Source organism: Typopeltis vanoorti, chromosome 2 (assembly GCF_054136105.1).
Source record: "Typopeltis vanoorti isolate ZY-2024b chromosome 2, IOZ_Tvanoo_1.0, whole genome shotgun sequence".
Taxonomy (NCBI): domain Eukaryota; kingdom Metazoa; phylum Arthropoda; class Arachnida; order Uropygi; family Thelyphonidae; genus Typopeltis; species Typopeltis vanoorti.
In genome coordinates, this window is record NC_143550.1 from 24,248,278 (window position 1) to 24,272,230 (window position 23,953).

Sequence of the window (23,953 nt, forward strand, 5' to 3'; positions counted from 1 at the left end):
AGCAAAAATTAATTAACATTTTAAAATTTCGTATTAAGGTCAAGGACAAACTAAACCCAACGATATTGCGGACTTTAATTATGAAGGACATATCGACCCTGTTGCATTCCCCTCTCTTCTTTAACACTAGCCGTAATATCCTATAGCTAAACAATTTCCATTATTAGGCCGTATATATTTGGTATTTCACCTCCCTATATTAACAGTTGGGTATTAAAAAAATAAATAATAAATAAAAAGCAACTCAGAATAGTGCAGTAATGGCTAACCGGATACGTCTATCAGCGGTGCAATAATGAAATTTCTTTTTCGTTTCATTGACTAGTTCATGTAGCCGACATAAACTTCTACTGGTGGGAGGCATTTTCACCTTCCCGATTCATTTTGTTGCTAAATGAAAAACTGTATCCATCGGAAACTTCAGCCAGGAGACGCGATTAGGCTTAACAGCCTCGCAAGACATCTACCAATAGAGACACCATAAGTAACGCAGTCGCATTCTATTTACTTCACAATATCGTTTTGACAAACATAATTTTATCAGTATGATATCTGTACACATCTTTTATTGCAGTTATAATTAAACTAATAATAAACACTAAGGGGTGGGGGGGGGAACTATGTGAAGATATTCAAAGTCGTTTATTATTATTATTATTATTCCTGATACCTCCAAGGAGTCCGAAGACTCATCGTGGGAGGACATCTACAATTCTCTCTACACCTAACCTCTACTACGAATCATCTCCATCAACGCCATCTACCGCCCACTTCCAACACAACCACAACTAATAATTTTTGTCTGTAAATTGCGTGTGTTCTGATGGGCCGATTTGTATGTATGCGGGATGAAAAACCCGAGTTTCCGGGAGAAAAAACCCTGCTACCTCCATATGAGATCGGCTAACTCACCTTCGATTGAAATCGACCAGATAAAGATTCCTCCCGTCGCGACGAGAATCGAACTTAGGCCTATTCCAATCGAAGGGCGCAATGTACCGTCGTTCTTCCAATTGCGCTACGGAGGCGCTTTATTTAGATATCTTATTAATTTATCTATTTTGCGGAGTAATCAAGGACAGACAAAAAATCGTAGAGCTTAAAAAGTACACCAATCTTATTACAAACCAAATATCAGCTGATTAAGCAGTGATTTTAAATCCAGTAATGGGTTAGTTATTCTTAAAAACAGGGTTTTCACGAATAACTGAATTACGTTACTGGGGCAAATACCACTACAATCACGGGCATCGGGACTGCTTTTGATTCTCACAAAATATACGTCGATCCCTTGAAGATGTGCAAGAGCTAGTTGAGCATACCCTTATTCTCTATTTAATTAAGATGTTTACTTAATATTCATCGACCACTAGTCTACTAGGTGACGTGCGTTTTATTTTATATTTTATATCATTTGACGTCATTTCTAGATCGTCTCACTGCCGATAGGTCCCAGGAAGTTATTTGGTTACTAAGGGAAGATGAAATATTCTAGATTATTTGATAGCTACCACTCATACAAGCGACTTGTTTATCACGTGATCAAGCGTATAATAATTCTGCTACTCTATTGGAGAGGATAACCATCCGTCGTGATTAAACACATGACAATCTGAAGATTATGTTCCATGTTTACTGCACTTCAGCAGAGCTGAAAGTGTAGCACCTGGAAAGACATGCCGTATCCATTTTGGATATTCGTGTGCGTATATTGGAATATTTTGGCACTGCTGACTGTAGTTAAAGGAGACTCAGTAGGTAGGCTATAATTTATACTTTCATATTTTTTATATTCACAGTTTCGTTTGAAATTAGTGGGATTAAGCGAAGTGTATTCTTCCTCGTTTTATATAAAAACGTGAAGTACTCTTCACGCTTTTATATAAATATGGCCGATGGTTGAAGGAAGAATCGTCAGACTCGCAAGGAAGTACATGTTACGAATAATATTTAAACTAAAGAAAAATAATTATTAAAATCCTCGAAGGCTACCTGACCCTCTGGTCTATATTTTAGCTAGTGATAAGGTGATTTCAGCGAAAACCTTAAAATAATTCAATGAAATTTTGCGAATTGAGATTTTTCAATGACTTCCGATCGCAGTATTCTTTATTTAAAGAATTCCACTCTCCATGAATTCTCTTCGGACAGTCAAGAAATTTTGTAATTGTCAGAGTGATCACGTTTGGTTTCTTGTGGTATGAATCAGTTCTATCAATCATGGTCCTAGAAATTATGAATCTAATTATCACATCATTGTTCTTGAGAAATATGCATATTCTACGTTTTTTTTTTTTTTTTTTTTTTTTTTTTTTGTATCGCTGGGCCTTTAAATTCTATGATTCATCATCTCGCAAATAAAGATAACGCGTCTGTAGACTACTGCAAAGTCAAACGAAGGTAAGGTATGTGGTCTTGTTCGAGAGGAGAATAGTTTGTTTTTCCACGGCAAACATCCAACCACAACCAGCAGAATACACACTCAATAAACAGACATAATTCACTGAATTTACAGAATGTTTTTTCGGACATAATTACTCAAAATTCCCCAAATGTCCTTTCCTAGAGGTTCATAGAATAACTAGGTCAGCTGCACAATAAATGCAATGCAGCTAACTTAGTTATTGAGGTATTTTCTTAACTACGGCAATTCCCTAAATCATGCTTGTTCCTTTATAAAAATGCGTAGTCGGTATACTAACATGAATCATCTATGACCATATTTTTTTCTCGTGTGTCACTGTTTGGATAAGAATGCTTTAAGCTAAATATTTACATGGAACCTAAACATGTTTTGTCATTAACAATATAAGGAGTATTAAAACGACTTTATAGAGAAGGCAACATTTAAATGATCTTAATATTACCGCGTGTAGATTGGGATTTTAATGCATAGTACAAAACTCACTCCTTATAAAAGATTTTTTGGGGGGGAAGGGGGGGGATACGAAACAATAACATTTAAAGAACAACCAAAGTATATACTATTTGGCCATTCACTAAATAATCTGCATTTCGACACTATGTGGTGATGCTGTGTTTGTATATAATCTCAAGCACAGTTTTAAGTATCAACTAATGTGAACATTTATTTGAAGATGGGTTGATCGCCTAGCGAGATAGCAGACTTGACTCCCTGTAGAAACTCAGATTTTCTTCCCAAATACTGACAAATCAACACGTAATTTACAGACAAAGGTTACTGGTAGGCAGTAGACGATATTTAAAAACAAAAACTGTTTAGCAATACGAACGAGCCAGAAGGCTTTGCCGGCTTCAGTCATAAACGGTGAAGGTTACGAAAACTGAAGTTGTCTATGAAGATCTATTTACTAAAAGGGTGCTTGCAGGTAAAAAGGATTTTTAAAAAATTGAAACGATGTAAGAGAACTTCCTGTAGTTTCGCGTCTTATGAGAGACTTTCTGTAGATTCGTGCGTTATTCGTTGCGATTCATTAAGTTAAAATCAGAAGTTCTGAAATAATTTATTATTCTGTTTTGTCACTTTCTTTGTTTTATCACTAATTGGCAAAATTTGTTGATTCAACAGGAAATGCAAACTTCGGCATGGATACTACAAGCAGACTCTTGCTGGATAAATTACTAACAGGTTATGATAAAAATATCAGCCCTTTTGCGATCCAGATCGGACAACCAATTCAATATTCCTATATGATACTGGATAAAATTATAGATCTGGTAAGTGTGTGTGTCAAACGATGACAATTAAACATTGCGGTTGAAATATTCAGTACAGCCCATCACGTACGTAAAATAGATGCATGAAATGGTTTCACGAAGTAAATAAATCCAAGAGTGAAATCGAAGGGTTATAAAAGAAGGATAAATCATTTGCTCACGACTTCATCGTGCATATCAATTGCAAAAAAAAAAAAAAACTTCCATTACTTCACATACCAAAATTACCGAACCTTTTATTTAAAAAAAAATTAAGCCAGTAATTTTTGTGTTTTCAGAAAATTTAAATCTCTCTCTCTCTGAATGCTATTCTGTCCCCCACTGGATAATGAAAACTGTTATCTTGTCTACTACATTTTCTAACTGAAAATTTACTACACCATGTTTCGTAATTTAGAAACTGTCTGTGCCCGTATATATTTCTCTTGTCTTGCATCTCATGATATAAAGAATCTTCAGTAAAAAAAATCCCACTTATCAAAGTTCTGCAAATCTTCCTACATAAGTAATTCAGGTTTACAGTACGGTAGCATCGTTAATGGGCCAAGGATTAGATAATCGGTAAGCCCTGAATTGCAAACCAAAGTGAATATTCACACTTTCCAATAAGCCATGTCATGGACTCACACTTCGCTATTAAAATCGCCTACTACTGGAAGACCTTTAGAAACATTAACTCCCATTGTGGGATTCCGACTAATTGATTACTGGCTAAAGAAGAAAGCACACCATTCTGTCGTACGTCAATCAAGCATCGATCAAATGGTACGTCAAATATCACGTGTTACTTAACTGTGACCAATATCTTCCATTATTTTGTTGCTGTCGATTCCTTTTTATCTGTCGTCCGTCTCTGAATCGTATCACGTGCCATAAGAATACGCGAATAGTTTTCTCAAGTTACTTGATAACATTCAGATGTCCGGATCTATCTATAAACAAAAATCCCTTCATCAGAGAGATCTCTGGGTCTTCGTTATTCATTGCTGAATTATTACTCCAGTTCAAAGGTCGGCATTTTTTCTTGGAACTGCGATCGTAATAATTGACAACTGACCTTTTCAATCGTTCTCATGAATTCACGCGCTCCATTTTAATTACCTTTGGATAGGATTTAAACCGGTTTTCTACCCTCGTAAGTCGAATATACTTGTGAAATAAAACAGCCTCATACCAAACTTGTGTATTTGAACTGTTCTGAAGAAATTTAAAATTTTGATTTGGACGGATTCAAGGTGGTTAAGTGGCATTTATGATACAACTCTCGATTTAAAAATAGACAAATAAAACAGTGAGCGAATTTCCGAGAAAGATGAAGTGTACGGAAGTTGTAACGTCTTCTTGGCTAACTTTATATTTATTAGTTATTATTAATCATATTGAGCCTCAGTCGGTATAGACGACGCCCTTTGTTAAGAATGACCCGGGGTCGATTCCCTTCGGTGGCCTGAGGAACTTTATCTGCCCTGTTTCGGCGAAAATCGAGTTAACCGCTGTGATACGGAGGTAGGGGGGGGTTTCACAAAGTAACTCGGGATTTTCATCCCCCTCCCCAGAACAAGCAAACCAGCCCCGTGAACACATGCATCTACAGATAAAGGACATTCAGGGAAGCATAGGGCATAACCACCTTATCATCGAGATTAATGCGGTTGCAAGCATAGAGACCTCAACCCCGTAAAGAAAAAGATAGAAGAGGAGGATTAAGCCAAACTCTTAATACCTCAATATTCACTTTTTTTTAACATATAAGCTATTCTTTATATTCTTATTAGTGGAAAATCAGTCAAAACAACGAATACATGACCGAAATTGGTTGGAATATCCGGTGATTCAAAATTCACAGGATTCCCACTCTTTTGCCAGCTTGTGCCGAAAATGTTGAAACTGCTTTAAGCAGCGGAGAAACAACCACCACATCTGCTCCTCTTGTATTTCAGTTCGACTGAAACTGCAAACAGTTTCAATCGAAAAAAAAAATATTCCAAAAAATGGTGGAAATCGCTAGAGCAAAGGAACATTGTAAAATTGTCTGCAGAGGATGCGGAATACGACAAGTCAGTTATTTTTCGAAATATCCTTGTTAATTCCGGTGTAGTACATGCATAGTTCTGTTTTCGTGGTTATCCGACCTTTTAATATCAGTAGAAGCATTGTGGACATCAGGTATTAATTATAAACAAGACGGTAATGTGCTTCTTTAATACTGGTGTTTATTTGCTGTCGAGTGTCTTACTCATTATTGGATAATTTAAAAAAATATTTTAAATCCTTAGCTCAGTTATGATGACTGATACTAAATAACAACATTCTGTATTTTGCAGGACGAAAGAGGAACTCTCATTACCCAAGTGTCTTTGGTATCAGTAAGTAAAACTGTTTTTGTATTATCATTCAAAAATTGTTGTAAAACTGGTAGGAAAAAGAATGATAATATTCACCTATTAATAATAGTAAAACGTCTTCCACTGTTGAACGTTTCACATATTCCAAAAGGGAAATAATTGAAGTAATTTATACCGAACTATTTGGGACAATTAAGGCACACAATCTTTTGTCAGTGATAGATGATTTTATGGTTGTAAAATTTTAAAGATCTTTGTGGGGAGAGAGAGATTCACATAGATATTGCTATCTCGTTGTCAGTTGTTCTCACAAGATGACGACAGTTGTGTGTTTATGCGTGAGAGGATAAAAAAAAATTGTTAAGTGCTGGTAACAAGTTAATATGTTAATAATGTCATGTTTTGTTACTACTATATATGCGTCATATGTGGCATTTTTTTCTGGATATAACGTGCTAGTGTCCTTTTTGAAATTCGATGTTTTTGAAATTATAAAAAAAACTGAGGAATATACTTAATTCAGCGTAATGGTGTCAGATGCTGGATTGAAAGAATATCGACAGTGCATGGGAACATTCAAAATATACTTAAAAGATGAAATACGGTGAGTTTGAAGAAAGAAAATGTAGGAGTCAAATGGATGTGTAATCTTATCAAGCAAGTTATTTGTAAGAAAAGGATGAAGTGAAAAGTATACGGTCTGCATATGGATGAGCTCCGTTATGAAAATTGTAAGCAGTAGTCGCAAGCGTTGTATGGAAAGCTAATTCGGATTGTGTAAAGAAACTGGCTCTGCAAGCTAAATACCCATAAGAATTCTATCAGTATCCTGCAAGTAAAAGGAAGAATGAATATGAAAGAAAAGCTGAATGCAAATGGTGTGAAGGTGACAGATGCAGAAGAGTTTGTCAGCTAATGGGTTCCCACTTTGCTGAAAGCTGTTAACTAGGTGTATGCAACATTGATTTCACTGCTGCTTCTTCACTGACTGAAGAAACTTAGGTACATAAGTAGGACTGATTAGAGCTGTTGCACACACACTGAATATGAACTCAGTAATAGGGACTAATGGGATACCAGCACGGATGATGAAAGAGTAGAGTGGTCCATAGTTGGAAGGGATTGCAACTGGATGTCATATATGCAAGTAGTGTGAATGAATTCTATAAGTATGACATTTCTAGATTAATTAAATACGCATATACATGACAATAGCTGTGAATTAGAAAAGTATGACAACGAAATGCAGTCCATTCAAAACGAGCAGATACATCTGATGAACGAACCCCATATTGGTAATGCTTGGGTCTTATCTCTGAACATACGTGTTAATTTCTGGTATAAATATACACATGCACAAAAATATCAAACATCTCGTTCAACATTCCATAAAATATGGACATATCGTTAATTTGATGGGGAAATAACCATGCATTTGCACAATCTCTAATTCAGGGGGACCCCTGGCTGGTGTATAGAAAAGCTGCTCTTCAAGCCAATAATCGAACATAAAATTACATCGTTCACTTTTTGAAATAATATCCGATCATTGACCATTTTATTGTTAATGTTACCATTTCTTCTCACACTAAATATAAATGTCATATTTATTTTGTACGACTGACTATTTATTTTGTGTAATGACGTGTGTTTTTAGGCTTGGATGGATCCTCGATTATCTTGGAACCAAACTGAATTTGGAGTCTATCAACGATTTCTGCCTCGAGATAAAGTATGGGTGCCTACACTGCACTTCCTCAACCGGTAAGTCATCATTTCTCGAAGTTAAAAGTGTTTTTAACTATCTTTATTATTATTATTTCTCTTTACGGATTCCGATGGATACTCGAATCCGTCAAGAATAAAGTTGTATCTTTTGGGTATGAGTCGAGAGTTTCAGTCGCAGTGAGCATATCAGCTAATTTTTATTACTGAGATTCGTGTTTTGATAGTAAAGGCTATTCAATGAGAGGAGTTTTCGGAACTACATTGAAATAACAATTCGCCTTTTATACTTGACCAAATATTTACATCGTTTGCATATGTGCGTGTTTGTGGGACAGAGATTTCTCTCCTAACCTCAACTGATTTGAAAAAAAAAATAATTGTTCATAAAAGTTAGTATAGATTCAAGTATGCAGCAATCAAGTTTTGTATGCTCAAAATAAAATAATTTGCTGAAACATTTTGCTAAACGTATGGATGCGATCAGCAAAATAGTATGAAACAGAATGTTTATTTACCCCAATGAGACAAAAACATTGACCATCAATTTACTGTTGTAGCCTGAAGGGGAGCCTCATCTAGGCGAGTTCGTTATGCTTTCAGCCATTTTTTTTTCATTGTTCCCACCGTATCGCGGAAAGCGTCTTGTTGTATTCTGGACCAAGTAAACAGAATAACTTCACTGTAGGTAATCGACGGGCGCTTCGTGCGGTGCACATGATTACAAAAATTTTCGATGTGTTTCAAATCAAGAAACTTGTACTCCCAGAGAAGTACACGGAATGCTTAGAGATATCCTGCAATGCAGCTTGCATAAAGCTAGCCTTGTGACACAGGAGCTCTCTTGCTGTAAGGGTTAAGGGCCACGTTGTCACCTTCTAGGAGAATAGCTGATGTGAAACAATCACCAGGTAAGAATGGTGGTCCAGATAGGGCTGGTGATATCTATAAAACCTACACATTACCAATGTACCGTATCCACTAGTTTCAATTCGGACAACCGTGAAGTCTGGTAGGGAGGAACCAGGGTTAGTTTTTTTCGATGTTTTCGCTTATGAATAGTTTTTCACGAACTCACTGTCTATGAGCAGTTATAATTAATGGTCATTGATTTATTAAACTTACACTGTTCAGTAAAATCTAATTGCCAGAACGTTTGGTTATGCGTCTTCCGTATGAATTACAAATGTCACAAAAATTGTCACCTGTCCGGTATGCCATGATTGAGTGCTCCGAAGTTTGTATTTTTCCAAAGGATTAAAACTTGAGTGTCTGAAGGAGGAAAACTTCAGTTGAATCTAATATGGAACAGTCTAACTAGAAGCAAAAAAAAAAAAATACTTACAATTTTTCGGTTAGCTTTACTTCTTCAGGAAGTTTCTGCTGGCTCGAATTAAAAGGAATCTTGCTTTGTTATCGAAGTTCTTAATGATGGTTCTATCAGTTCTGTCTTGTTCACTGGACTTATTCAAAAAAGAAATCAAACACTCTTAATCTAAATTACTGGAATCAGCAATACTTAACTATGCATTCAATAGATTAAAGCGAACACCTTTCTAAATATTTACTCAAATATTTTTGTTATTTTAGGGCAAGCAATGAAGAAATTCATCCCGATGAATTGGTTAAGGTTGCAGCTAGAGGAAGTGTGTTTGGCCATTGGTGGATAACATTACGTACAAAATGTGCACTTCAATTAAGGTTTTATCCTTTCGACGAACATCGATGTCACATAACTGTATTCGTATCTACTCAACAGGTATAATAATAGATCGTATAAATATTGTATTATAAATTAAGATAAAAATAAATAGAAGTGTAAATCTGCAAAACAGATAACTGAAGTTAACTTCAAAAATTCTGGCCACGAACAATATTCCTTAAAATTCATAACTCTTAAAATTTAGAACTTAAGTTCCTAGTTGATTTTGAAGTCTCACACACACACTACACAAAGATCATCTTGAAGATAAGTTTTCTTTTGTTTGGCCTTAACTGGAATACGAAGTGTCTCAAAATCATGCCAAATGCATCTCCAAAGGAATATGTTAATCACCTATAGCAGCCCTACCTGATCCTGTTTATTCAACAAGGTGATCGAGCATAAACTCTGCATGAATTCGCATCAAATCAGGTGTGTGATTATTCAAAGTTGAATGAATTACAACAGCTAATAACAAATAACTGTCTATAAATTACACACCACAATATGTATAATTTTGTGTTTAACCCTTTGGAAAAGTAGCTATTCAATTAAGAAAACGTTTTCGAAGAAGTTGGTTTTAATTTGCTGAGAACGTTTTTATCCTAAAGTATCCCTGGAATATACTTCAGAATTGCTCTGTTCAAGTATTCATTAAATTCTTTACATGCAAATTATGAACTATTTTTAGATTGCCTACCTCGAATGATTAGTTACTCCACTAATTGTACGTTCTATTATTATTTGTTACAAGATTATGTAACAGATAACAAAAACAGATATTTCGCAGCTGTGTATTCTAAGTGTACACTTCAAGTGTCATGGAAAAATTTCCAGCGGACCAACTTCGGTAAAATTCCCAATTCAAGCGGTCGAAGTGACTCCGCTTATATGAAATAATGGAAAAAACTGGATCAGGAAACACTGCTGTGTTTCCATTCAGGAAGAAATTGAATGCTGTACAAATGTTGACAAAGTAATGCAGACAGTGGACCTCGTGTGCATTAGTATACCTGGAAAGATGGGAGAGCATTAAAATATAAAATGCGGAGTAATTAGAAGAAATTGGGAAACTTTGATTTACGTGACTATAGACAATTCAACAAGTCGTTTAAAATGTATTAACTCCCCTGAATTAAAATGAGCTCCCATTAAACAAAAAGAGGGCAAACAAATGTTATATTATCTCTTTGAATGAATGGACATCTACGAGTACAAGAGGCTCTTTTCGGGACCCTATTTACCGATGCAATTAATATTTATAAAGAGACTTTTTCATCGCATTTGGGCTCTCTTCAGAGAAGGGCCAAACCAGAATACTTCAGTAGTTCACTGTGTTCTGAAAGTTGAAGTAATATTCAATAGTTTATTTCGTACGGAATACAAAGGTTTCAGCTTTATTGACTTAAATCAATCTATTAATTCATTTTAATCGCAACTATTAACGAACATTTCTGCGTACCTTTTCAAGCAGTCATTTGTGTTCTTGTAGTGTTCAGAATAATATTCGAAACCTTGCCTGTGTAATGCTTTTTAATTTTTTTTTTCTCAAGAAGACAATTATTGAAAACAACTTGAGAGAACCCTAAATTTGTTGTATCTGATTACCCCACTGCCAGACGTAATTTCTTTTGTTTTCAGTGACAAGACCAACATGTGTACCCTGAGGAATTTTACAGCCGACAATGTCGTTGCATTCTTACATAGCAACATCACTTTAACCACAATTAAATAAATAAAAGATTAAAAAAACTCCCCAAGGCCTTGTTTTCATATAAGAAGGTTAGGCTTTTAACCATATCTGACTTCAATCTCTACCGGTAGCGAGTGAGCGATAGCTGGCCCAGGACTATCACTATATATAACCAGCATTGGGTAAACAGAGGCGTGTGACAAGCGACCCCACCTCCTTTTCCTTATCAATTAATTAGTGGAAGCGATTAAGTTCAGAGACTCGTAAATTTAGTGTTATATGCATAAAATAACTTAAATTTTGGTGTACAATTCTAATAAAGTAGGCAATGAAAAAAATCATCAGTTAAATAGACAATATAATAATATTCATGTATAGTCGAATTGGTCTAATCATACATTTTACATCGGCGGACCAGTTTATTGCTAATTTAGGAGAAATGACACAAAATTGTCTTACAAACAGCCATCTGTATAGTGAATCTAAAGTAAAGGGCCTTGAGTTCAGTTTGTTTACCGATTATCTGAAGGCAGCATTAATCAACAAAACGGAGGACTGGGCATCACATGATTATAGCATACTTTTAATGGGATTGTGATATGAATAAAGGTTTTAAAGGAGTTTACAAGAGTCGAATGCGATATTGAGCCAATTTTAAGTGAATGTTAAAACCAGTTTAGACACCTTCAGATTATTGTAATGAATCGAGGTATAATGCGTTATTATGGCAAGTGGACCTGTAAAATTTCAATTTATTGGTGGTTCAATAAACTGAAACTGCAGTAGAGGTAATATTAGCAGCTCAGTCTCTCTCTCTTAAAGGTGTTTTATCATTTCTGTTCGTGAGCTTCTGGACTTTATAAGCATCTTTTAGTTCGAAAACTGATAAGCATTCATTAAATTTATTTTCCATTTATAGGGCGACACCATCATCAATTCCCTCGACCATAACCAAGTTCCACGGCGATCTAGCATGTTCCAAGACGTCTCCCATATTCGGAATAAGCGGTGGAAGGTGACAGATAAACATCATGAACTCAGATTTATAACCGACGCTTTTACAGGTAATAAATTCAGACATTCAGAGTTTTGCATGATTTCAGTTACAGCATTTTATACATTTTCAGGATCTCTTTTTTTCGACAATCATACCAACGAAAGATGATAGAGGTAATCAACTTTCGTAGTTGTTCCAGTAAAAATACATTATATAGGTCAATATATCACATATTACATAAATAAATATATTACAGAAAATGAAAAATACTTCATTTCGTACCATTAATAACAAATCGTCGGTTAAACTCCTGCAAACATTTCCAATAACAAGATTGGCTTCGGTAATAGGAAAGTTTCCAAAGAGATCATTTCTTCCATAACAGTAGAATGGTTTCTAAGGAGAGGCACTTTTGTGACAAGTTTTCATCATTCACTGGCATCAACTGAGACGAGAGCTGGAGGTGTGACTCTACCTCCTGTTGTCAGGTTCACAATTCTTAAATATTCATCATTTCTGAATAAATGAGTAATATAAATTATAACTCAAACTTTTATTTGCAAACTTATTTAGAGTAATTTTAAATAATTGACCCTCAATTAGAAATGAAACAATCACAAGTTGTGTAATAAACAAACTGTGAGATCCTTGATTAGCACAGATATTGCACAAATTCATAATAAGAAGCATGATATATTATCTACTCATTAAACCTGTTCGAAAAACTGACATTTTGCAAATGTCCGTTTAGAATTAATATTTTACTTTCATTCTGTATTTAATATATGTATAATTCGCCTTTGAACACTTCCCCCCTGTCCGAAGGAAGAGGGGACAATAAAAAATTCAAAAGCCAGATTGCTGAAGTCAATCTTGAAGCTGTAAGATTTCTCCTTGGACTACCTGGAGTTTTTTCGCCATCAGCAAATTCAGATATCATGCTCTTTTTTACCGTTATGACTGTTTTGATAATTGATAAAATACGTTGTTATTGGCGACCGTTTAAAACTAGAAATTGCCAGCTGTTCCCAACGACCTGGTTACAACACCTTTCGCCAAAACCAACTACCGAGATTATGTAATTGGATTCATTCAAAGCTTGTATTAAATTTGAAGAAGACATCTTTTCGAATAAATATCAGAAAAACAAACCTTAAGTAGGATTCAAACACGATTCAGATTTCTTGGGACTGTTTTACAGCTCTAACCTTTCCTGTCACAAACCCATATCATCCGTAACGTTTTCAAACCCCCCCCCCACACACACACACAAAAAAAAAATACTGGTACATGTTCCCCACAAGAAATTGCCTCAAACGTTTACAGCTGCTCTAGATAGATCCCTAATCCGCCATCACGAACTATTGCTAAAACATTTGGGATTGTGGACCAGAAATCCTCTCTGAGATAGCCCGATGCACTTAAGAAGAGTGCAATTCATGAGTAAATAAGTTTTTTTTTCTCGATTCACTTACTGCATCATAATACTTCGTAATGTAGACTTCATCAGCACTTCATATTCATTTCAATATTTACATCTAATCACATGTAATGCTAAGCTGCTAATAACTCTTAAAGTAAATAAAAACAGTAATATTTTTTAAAAAAAGCATTAACATCAGTATATGCATTACTCAAATTACTTTCAGTCATATCTTTGATTCAAAACATTCCACATAATTTGTAAAATTACGTTACGAATTGTTAAGAAAACGAGAAAAAAAAGAATAATTCGTTTTTCGTAGGAAGAGAAGATGCGATAGATGAATACACGATTGTAATCGAACGTACGACGCCTCTGATAGCATTAGGCATTCTCACCCCAGGAATAGCATCGATGCTGCTCTCATTGGTGACTTTCTGGATTCCTCCGAAAGGGGGTGTTCGCATCGGTATACGAAGTATAAGTGTGGTAGTAACCGCCATCACTTTGTTACAACTGACCATGCTCCTGCCTTCCACCGGAGAGTCAACTCCTGTTATAGGTTGGTATATCACAAAGAATTTTCAAGTTTTTCAGTTTTTTTAAATTAAATTTATTGAATATTTAGATCGTGTAAAGTAATCCTAATATTTTATTCAGTGACGTGAGATGGGTTTTTTTATTCGTGCATGGCATTATGGGTAATGATTGGAATTCTGGGAGGATATTTGGTCAAGTGTTGGGGTCGTTGGTTCGCGTGTGGAACTTTGGGAAAATATTTGTCAATAGATTGCAGTAGATATTTTCTAAAATAATTAACTACTGGATATCAGTGGTGTCTCCCTCACACACACACGCGCGCACTTTTTTTTTCTTTCATGTTCACATTTTCTAAAATAATTTTAATTACTGGAATCTCAGTTTCTGCTTCTATGTCATGTTTAAGAACTTAAAAACTTCATTACTTTTCTAATTAAATGTTAACTTTATTACAAATTCTAAGCAGAATAAATATTCTTAAATATGGAGAACATGTCAAAGACATCTTAATTGTTTATTTAAGTTTATAAATAGATATTTATTTGACTGAAATATTATTTACAAGTATATTCACAATGAAAAATTCAAACATGTAATTACCTAGAAATATTTCACAGGATTTGTTTCTTTTGCTATTTTCCTGAAGAAAGAAAAATTTCAAAGGGTTTTGGGTTAGCTTATTTTTTTTGTTGTTCATACGCGAAAAACAGCACAGTACATCACACACAAAGACGATCTGCGGCCTGAAAGAACGAATTACAGTAAATAAACTGAAAATGCTGTTGATTCTTGTTCCATACAGGTTTCAGTCCATTTCCTTAATTAATATTGCAACATTCACAATGTGGTCCATGGCTATGTTTTCCCACGGTTGTGGCTGTTCTCTATTTATTGACGTCATGGGAAGTAAAGTCAATGCTATCCTCTTCTGTTAATTTCACACTGTAGTGTGACAGATGGTACTACGACTTGGTAATTTGCACTCGTAAATATTTTTCGCATAGGGTTACCATACTTCTTGAAAACAATATGCGACATCAATGTCGACATTAAAAAAAATTGTAAAGAAAATGAAATATTTACCTTCGAATAAATATTTATCCATTTTAATATTACCATTCATATTTTCAGAGGAATGAACTTTCTTTTAAAAAAAATTGTGTACTTTTTATGAGTTCATAGAAATCCAAGCAATTCACATCTGAATTCACTTTTATTTGAAGGATATGTTTAGTATTTTCAGTTAAAAATCAGATTTGATCAGCAGACCAAACATTGTTCATCAGGGAAAAAAGCTCTTTCAACTGGCACTGTTGATCACGACAAGCAAGAAATTCATCAGCTGTTCAAATTTTTGACATTCATCGCCATATTGTTTTCATCATTTGGAATACACAACCCGAAAATTCGCATCACTCGATGCAGGCTTTTTTTATGCTTCTATATATATTTTTTCATCCTGATTGCTTGTTTTTCTCTGTTTTCTTTTAAATCTTGCAGTAGTATTTTTATAACTGAAACCTCAGCAAAGAGATTGTCTATTTCAACAACTGATTTTTTGGAAGCAGAGAGATATGGAATTAACCAATTCTGAGGGTGCATCAACATCTGGCCACTGAAGCTCAAAATCCCGACTTCCTTGTATTCATCAAAACTGCTCTGTAGCTTTGAGCCTGCTTTCCCACATTTCATAATAAGAGAATCATTTCTCATAAAAATTCAAAATATGCTTTTCAAAATCTGCTTTTTATGTCTCCTTCATTGACATACAGAAACTTGTCCCTTCTGGCTATAAATTGTACTTTCGATTCCTTGTGCTTCAAAGCTACTTCTGTAGCTGAAATTTTAATTTTTTTTTCAAATGTCGTGTTTTTCTTTAGCATTAGTAAGTTTAACTAAAGGAAATGAGACAAACAAGAATTTGGATTCTACGTTAGCGTTTTCTTATTAGAAACTTCTTTTTCCAGCACAAATAGTTATTTATTATTATTTCAACTGAATATTAGCTCTGTAGTATATTTTGTTAATTTCTATATTACAAAGTTCCAAACATTTAAAACTTTAGACTGTCGTGTTATGTTTATGTGAGTGTAAAGGTCAACGGTATCTAATCATGACTCATATCCTCCCTTTTGATGTTCATATGCAGTCCTTCTGTGATGCTAATGACGCCAACATACTAATTGAGATTGTCAGTTCTGGTTTTCGAGTGTATGGACGAAATGTTTACGGATAACTCAAACAATGCCAATAGATAGCATTAGACATTTTTCTAAAATAATTAATTACAGGATTTTCTGTTCCCAGCATTAATTTCACAGTAGTGATATATATATATATATATATATATATATATATATATATATATATATATATATATATATATATATATATATATATATATATATATATATATTTATTTATTTATTTATTTACTTATTTATTTACATATATTCTTGTGTTACGATGTATTATAATCTGTGTTAATGATTCTGCTTAAAGATTTCTTTGTCACCGATTTTTACGCATATCGTCTTCGTATAGTTGTAATTTTCTAGATCTTTAAAGTTAATTACTTTTCCTATACAAATGTTAACTTTCTCATTTTTTTACAACAAATAAACAGAATTGCATTAAGGTATAAAGTTGTGGTTTTATATATGCATTTCTAAACAGAATAACTGAGTAAAAATTTCACTGTGGAAAACACACCAACACAAAACGTTTGTTCATTTAAGTTTACAAATGCATTTTTTATTTTGGTAAAATATTATTTACAAGTATAATCACAGAGAAAAATTCAAACATGTAATTACCTAGAAATATTTCCCAAGATTTAGCTTACACTCATAACGTTTTCCAATGAGTTCAATAAAGAAATTATTCGTTACTCACTGTTTCTTGATTACATTACATCAAAATAGCTGGTCACGCAAAAGAGTCTTGAAATCTGACACCATAGCTTCATACATCTGATAAGGTGTAAGCCTGGATATAACACCGTGCCTCCCTAAACTTTCCACGTATTCTTTTGTCACCAGATATACACAAGCAGTGTTCGTATAATGTTGATAAATGTCCCAAAATAAAGAATCTTTATCAAACTGAATAAAGTCTTGAAGGTCTAATTTAATCATCGATGAATTTAAATAGGTTGCGATAATTCTTCCCATAATATGAATAGCTGGTAATTCAGTTTCCAAAACTAGTAAATGATTATCAATATTGTACTTTGGCGAAAATCCCTCAGATTATTCACAACTAATAGAGAAAACTTTACTTCCACCATCTAATGTATCATCGACCATTAGTTCACCATCTTGGAATTTGAGAATATAACAGTCTCAGAGGTCCAATTCGTAGTCTTCTCTTCTTTGCAAGTAGGCTAGGATATCAGACTACTTCTTGTGTAACTTTTCTCAAGTGGTCCTGGATAACCATCACAATGTACATATCTTCTAAAATAATAATCTGTTTCCATCCTTTTAGAGCTATGTGAAGAGTTTTTTCTCTTGCTATTTTCCTGAAGAAAGAGAAAATTTCAAAGACTTTTGTGGCTCACCCATTATTTCACTTTACTGGACACAAAACAATACGATAGCTGCACTGGATGGACGATTGCAGTTACTGAAAAGGCACTCAACTCGATTGTTATTCCTTATAGTACTGTTTACTGTGACCGTTTCTTCAAAAATGTAATATTTGCGCAGCAGATGACTCATGGACATGTTTTCTCATGCTGATAGATATGATGTTGATACTATACTTTTCATGTTAAATATATTTCTCCACTAAACATTCTGGCTATTAATTTAACATCCGATTCCTTGTGCTTCCAAGCTACTTCTGTAGCTGAATTTTTTTCCCCAAAAAGTTGACACAGTTTCTTGAAATATTTGAAGGTTGGCATGTGAACAACGTGATGTCACAGCCAGATGTGTCCCCCAGGGATATTGCAAACATTCCATACTCAAGACGTCATAAATCCTTATCTTATCTTGATCTGGTTATTAGTGCCCCTACTACTACTTACAAAATAATGTGAGAACACCAGTTTTGAAGAATGTCAAATGTCATTTCGTCTACAGATATTTTACCAATAGAAATTGCATCATTTTTGTAGTGATAAAAGGAAAATTAAGATGGCTGAATAATTTTTGTTAAAGTTCCAAATACGACACTTAAAGAAAATGTCTCCTAATTCTACAACACCATGTAGAGTTTGAAAGTGTCTCCAACCTAGAAATTTTAGATTATCACTAATTAAAAAAAGCTAAATACATAGATGAACAATTCAAAGCTATACAAGATGCCAAGAAATGTTGATGCTCTTTTTTTTTTCATATCAGTGGAATTTACAGCTGCTTGTTTGATAATAACTACGCTGTCATTCGTACATTCCTTCTCCATGTCCATTCTGGTTCGTCTGAGGGTGACCTGCTGGAAAAGATAGTATCGCTGTTTCCTTGGTGCATATTGCTGGATGATACCAAAATAACCAAAAGAAACCAATTCCATCGTCGCAATGGAGATGTCAGCTGACCAAGAGGATACACGGAATGACAGAAAAAGTTTATCTATTTCAAAACGTTCTTGCTCAATAAATCCAGAATTATTAAACAGTTCGTATGTTATTGTAATTCTCTTAGATCGAATATCTTTCTATTTGTATTTTCTAATGTGGATTTAGTTGGTGCGACTTGTTGCATAACAGAGGGATAGGCCGTCGTATATTGGTAAAAACAGACAAAATTGTTTTCTGTAACAACAATATAAAAAAAATTGTAAAAGTAAGTGCATTGAATATCAAGATTTTTTTTATTTTTAATCTTTAAAAATAATGATTGTCAGATATCAAATGCATGCAAATAAAACAGACATTGATGAAATAACTTTGGATAGTATTTTTGTAGGGGTTGAATTCAGAAGGCGTTAAGAGGGAAAAAGTAGTCAAAATAGAGCCAAATTTACCATTCCGATAATATTAAAATGAATAGAAAGAAAGTATATTAAAGAATCATCGTTACTTCATACTGAAAAAAAAAATATAGAGAGAGATTGAAAGTTATCGAAAATAGACTCATCGGCATCGGAGTTGCATTCACTTGCACTCCGAGAACCACCAACATCGAAATATCTTTGAGGTCAGTGAAACCCTTATCAAATGCACTAACAAAATGCGAATATGCGGACGGTTGGACAGCGTTCTTTTAAGTAAGGCAACTTCGATGCCGAGGATTGTATTCTCAATTTTGCATTTACACATTTCCCTTATATACACACTGCGTTGATTTCACCAACGTACGTCGTCTAAACATGAAAGTAAATAAGGGGGCACCCCGCTTAACGACGTCCAACCGCTTGATATTCGAATGCGAACTTACTTCGGCAACGATCACCTCCATCGCTTCTTATCAAAGTATTTTGTGTGATTTCTTCTGGAACACGGATGCCATTATACGTAAGGGTCCATGCAAAATCTGTAATCTAATGTATTTCAACTTTTTAAGGAGAAAGTTTTCATTATTGATTCTATCATGTGATTATGCTTCATATCATACATGAACTATTGCCTGTGCTAAACAACAGTTCACCCCGGATAGGCTTATGCTTAATAAATAAAAAAAAAAAAAACAGCTTTTAAAGAATTATCCTTGCTTTCTGTGTTTCCGGTTCATCATTTTAATGCTAAGTGCACAGAATCATTTGTATAATCATAAGTGAATATATATTTAAGTGCTGCATTCAGTAATTTTTCTGTAACTTGTACATTGTATTATATCGCAACAAACAAAGAGCAAAATTGGTTTTAAAATATAACAAAACAGGCGTATATATTTTGTTTTGAGACATGGTGGATTGCCACGTCATACGGGATACTAAGATTGAAACCCCATCGTTAGACGAGGACTGACTGTATAAAATTTATTACAAATATCTCAGAACAGTTGTAGCATTGGAAAGATCAAGAAACAAAATACACGATACTGTGAAGTCATCTTAAGAAAATTGTGGCTCACATTTGAGTCGTCCACGGAATTATACTGAGTTTTTTTTCTACTGGAATAAGATATGATAATATGAAAAAAAAAAAAAAAAATTTTTTTTTGTTTTATTTCAGAACCTTGTGAGGCATTTCGAACCGGTAGGTCTTAAACAAACTTCGCCAAGTTTTTCTCCAATAAACTACGTTTTTTATCCCCCAAAACGAAACAATAAGACACTGGAATTAATTGACAACAAATGAGTGTAGGGTGGATTTTTATATTAAAATTTGTTGAAGAATCGCCAAGACAATCACAATAAGATTATTTTGCATAAGAGGTGTGTGAAACATCTTATGCAAGATAATGATACCTTTAAATTACGAAAATTGTGTTAGAACTGTACTAACGTTTGCAATTCACCACACCTCTACCTCTCCTCATAAGGTTCATTCCACAGACCACCCAAACGTTTGGAAACTTTTCTCTGAATTTTCTCCACAGCGGTGAACTACAGTGAGGGTTAATATAGTGATAGATGTGACCAAGGGAAAATGTGACCTTCATTTGCATTCTGAACTGATTTTCCTAACATGATTTCTTTGGATATCTGGAAATAAATGCGAAACATCGCGTGAAAAAAAAAAAAAAAAAAAATGCTATTCTTCCACGAAATATGTTTCTTTGATTGACATATTTGGAAAACTAATTTCTATCATATTTTGGCTGTGATTTACATTCTGAAAGCAATTTTGCAATTTGTTTTGCATTAAAATTGTTATTATCATTTTGCAATTTTGGTAAGAATTGTAAACCAGTAACAAAATCCATAGCTCATTCCCTACGATTCGTTTCAGGTTTACAACCTTTCATGGGTAGAACTCGAAAAGAAAACGTACCCATTATATATCTCTAAGCTTAATTCATTTATTACAACTTGATGTCAATGCATATCACTGCTCCAGCAATTAAATGCATTGACATACAAGCGAGTCTCCCTTTTGTGTAATAGCATTTCTATGTAACTGAATTAAACTCTTTATAGTCGATATCTGCCTGTTGCGTTAAAAATAAATCATCAAATGGACTCAATCTGACGTGTATTTAATTTGCACATTTTTCTCTGATGATCCTTCCATAGCTTTAACCTAATCACATCATCGACAAGTTAATTATTTTTTGACTGCTTGCACAAAACATGAATGCTGCCATTGGTGTTTGAATGTGATTAACACTGTAAGTATTTGGTGGCTTTCTTAGCACATTCTCCATTATAGCATATATTACCGAATATTTAGAGCTTAAGGCCGTAACCGGCCAAACAAATTTAACACTTGTGTCACAAGTAGATTATCGCACTCGCAGAAGAAATCATTTGAACAAAAAAAAAAATTTCGAATACAATCGGTACATGAGCGTCCTACCGAATACATAAATAAAATAAATGAAAGAAATATCAATTGATTAATGCCTACCCGTAAAAATTAAGACGAGAAGCACCGTATTCATTGAATGGATACAGAAACATTCTTCAGATTGAATCTTCTGAAATTCGCAATATATTGCTCTAAGGGTTGATAAATACAAATGTTTACTCTTTTTTTTTTTCTTTAGACGCCGGCTGACCAGTTTAGTGTGATCACAACTAACCTTAGCGCGCGCGCACACACACAATTAGTTACAAACATCGATGCTGATTATGGTTTCGAGCACGCAGCTTGCTGGTTCGACAGCGGATACATTACCATCCGCATTGAGGTCATTAAACCTCAGTCTCGTTAATAATCACCGAAATCGTAACAAAAGAAAATCCTAAAATATTAATAATAATCTCAGGTAGTGACCGGATTCAGTATCTCATCAGATGAGCATCTGCTATGGTAACGGATTCCTTTTATTCTATTCGTTATATTACCAAGTTCACATTGAGAGAGAAAGAAGACTCAAGAAATAGGAAAAGCCTCATTGACTGCATCATTGTTGATAGTTGTATCTTCACGCTGGTTCAAGATACAAGAGTGTACAGAAGATTTGAAGTTGGAAATAACCAGTACTTAGCACTAAGAAGGATTAAAATAGATATCACATTAAAAAGATCGGAATGTAAGAATTGAGCAGCTTTTACAAGTAAATTGTAGACTCGACTAAAGAAACATTATTGTAGAAAATTGAAACAACTTGAAAACAAGAACCGAACCTTGGAGTCTCAATGGCAAACTCTGAAAAAGATATTGAATGCTTAAGCTAAGGAGGTATATGGTGAAGTTGTGTGCAAGGATAGAAAAATAAATACACCATCGTGGAACCAAGATATTAAAGAAGCAATCGTGGAAAAGAATAAAGCATATTTCTTTAGAAAATAAGAGCCGCAAAAGAATACATAGAAAAATATAAGAGCTAAGCTGTGCGTGTAAAAGTAGCTATCATGGGAATACTTTGATAAGAACATGGAAACTAAATATCAGGAAGGTGGCAAAATGTTTTGAAAGCTATTCATGAAGCTTAGAAATGGAGGAAAGAGTACTCTGAAAGGAATCAAATATGATAAAGATAAGGATATCCTGGATATATTATGCAATGGCTACACTGCACAATTCAGAGGGCCTGGTCAGAAGATCGAATTCCCAATGATTGGAGTAGAGCTTTCATAGTACCCATCTATAAAAAGGGGAATAAAGCTGAATGAGAGTGTTGTAGAGGAATTTCTCTACTAAGTGTTTCAGGTTAGATTTATACAAGAATACTTAAAAAGAGATTGAGAAGGATTGCCAAAGAGAAACTTGGAGAAGAACAAGCTGGATTCAGGCCAAATAGAGGTTGTCAAGATCATAGTTTCGCTCCACGAAAAATAGTTTAGAAATCGTAGGAATATGACTAAGGATCTGTGCTTTAGTTTTGTAGATCTGTAACAGCCATATTACAAGATGCCAATAGAAAAGCTTCTCAAAACACTCCAATTATATGGGGTGAATGAAACATATTGAAGGATACATAGTCTATATTTCAGTTGTCAGTCAGTACTTAGAATTGAAGAAAATAGAGGAAGATGGTTTGATGTAAAATCAGAGGTAAGACAAGTATGCACATTATCTCCACTGTTATTCATCATTTATATTGATCACATTATGAAAGAAAATGTAATCAAGCCTGATATTAGAATTGGAGATGTCAAACTTAGATATTGGCTTTATGTAAGTTTCCGGGACTCACTGACTAATTTGAATAACAGCTGTTACAAATATGCATGAAAATCAGTGATTAAAAGACCGAAACTGTGAAAAATAGGCAGAAATATAGGGAACGATAGCTGCATTCAGAATTGAGATCCTTTAGAAAAAGTAAACTATTTCAGTTATTTAGGCACAGTATTTAGTGATGGGACAGTGGCATCAATGGTATATTAGAAAAGAACATGACATTGTTAGCATCCAGAAATGTGTTAGCAGAGCTAGCCCCAGGTGGTATGGTCACTTAAACAGAATGGGAGAGGAAAGATTAGCAAAACAAGTGTTCTCTGCCAGGTTGCAGGGAAAAGACCCAGTGCGAGCAATGAGTGCTAACAAGTAAGAGACTGATTTGGAGGAAAATTGTTGATAGGAGATATTAATAATAATGTTAACTTAATCATGTAGTGCTGTCGTAGTAACCTGAACACCTCTTGGGAGTACATATCAGGAAATTGATGATGTGTTAATGATGAATCATTGCTATCTTGTGATGAACATATTTGATTAGACTTGGTCTTCTTTAATTGTGGTGTGTTTTCAAAACAAACAGGTGTTATATTGTTAGCTATTTCATTGAAATTGTAGAGTTAACTAGACCAATACTATGTTCTCAATATT

General features: G+C 34.3%; 1 protein-coding gene across 8 annotated transcripts in view; it reads left to right on the forward strand.

Moving 5' to 3' along the window:
• Positions 1-23,953, forward strand: part of LOC150108879 (acetylcholine receptor subunit beta-like) — a 75,658-nt gene that overhangs the window by 20,953 nt on the left and 30,752 nt on the right. For 6 of the 8 annotated variants that reach the window (XR_016550089.1, XR_016550090.1, XR_016550091.1 and 3 more), the window contains exons 2-7: positions 3,551-3,699; positions 6,024-6,065; positions 7,702-7,808; positions 9,360-9,528; positions 12,084-12,228; positions 13,907-14,146. Coding sequence is in view for 4 of the 8 variants with exons in the window: in XM_090410595.1 (XP_090266721.1) it covers positions 3,551-3,699; positions 6,024-6,065; positions 7,702-7,808; positions 9,360-9,528; positions 12,084-12,228; positions 13,907-14,146 (852 nt within the window). In the remaining 4 variants the exon portion in view is untranslated. Of the gene's footprint in view, positions 1-602; positions 1,759-3,550; positions 3,700-6,023; positions 6,066-7,701; positions 7,809-9,359; positions 9,529-12,083; positions 12,229-13,906; positions 14,147-18,473; positions 18,750-23,953 lie in introns of those variants that run through there. The other 2 variants (XM_090410623.1, XM_090410612.1) reach the window with 2 other exon arrangements.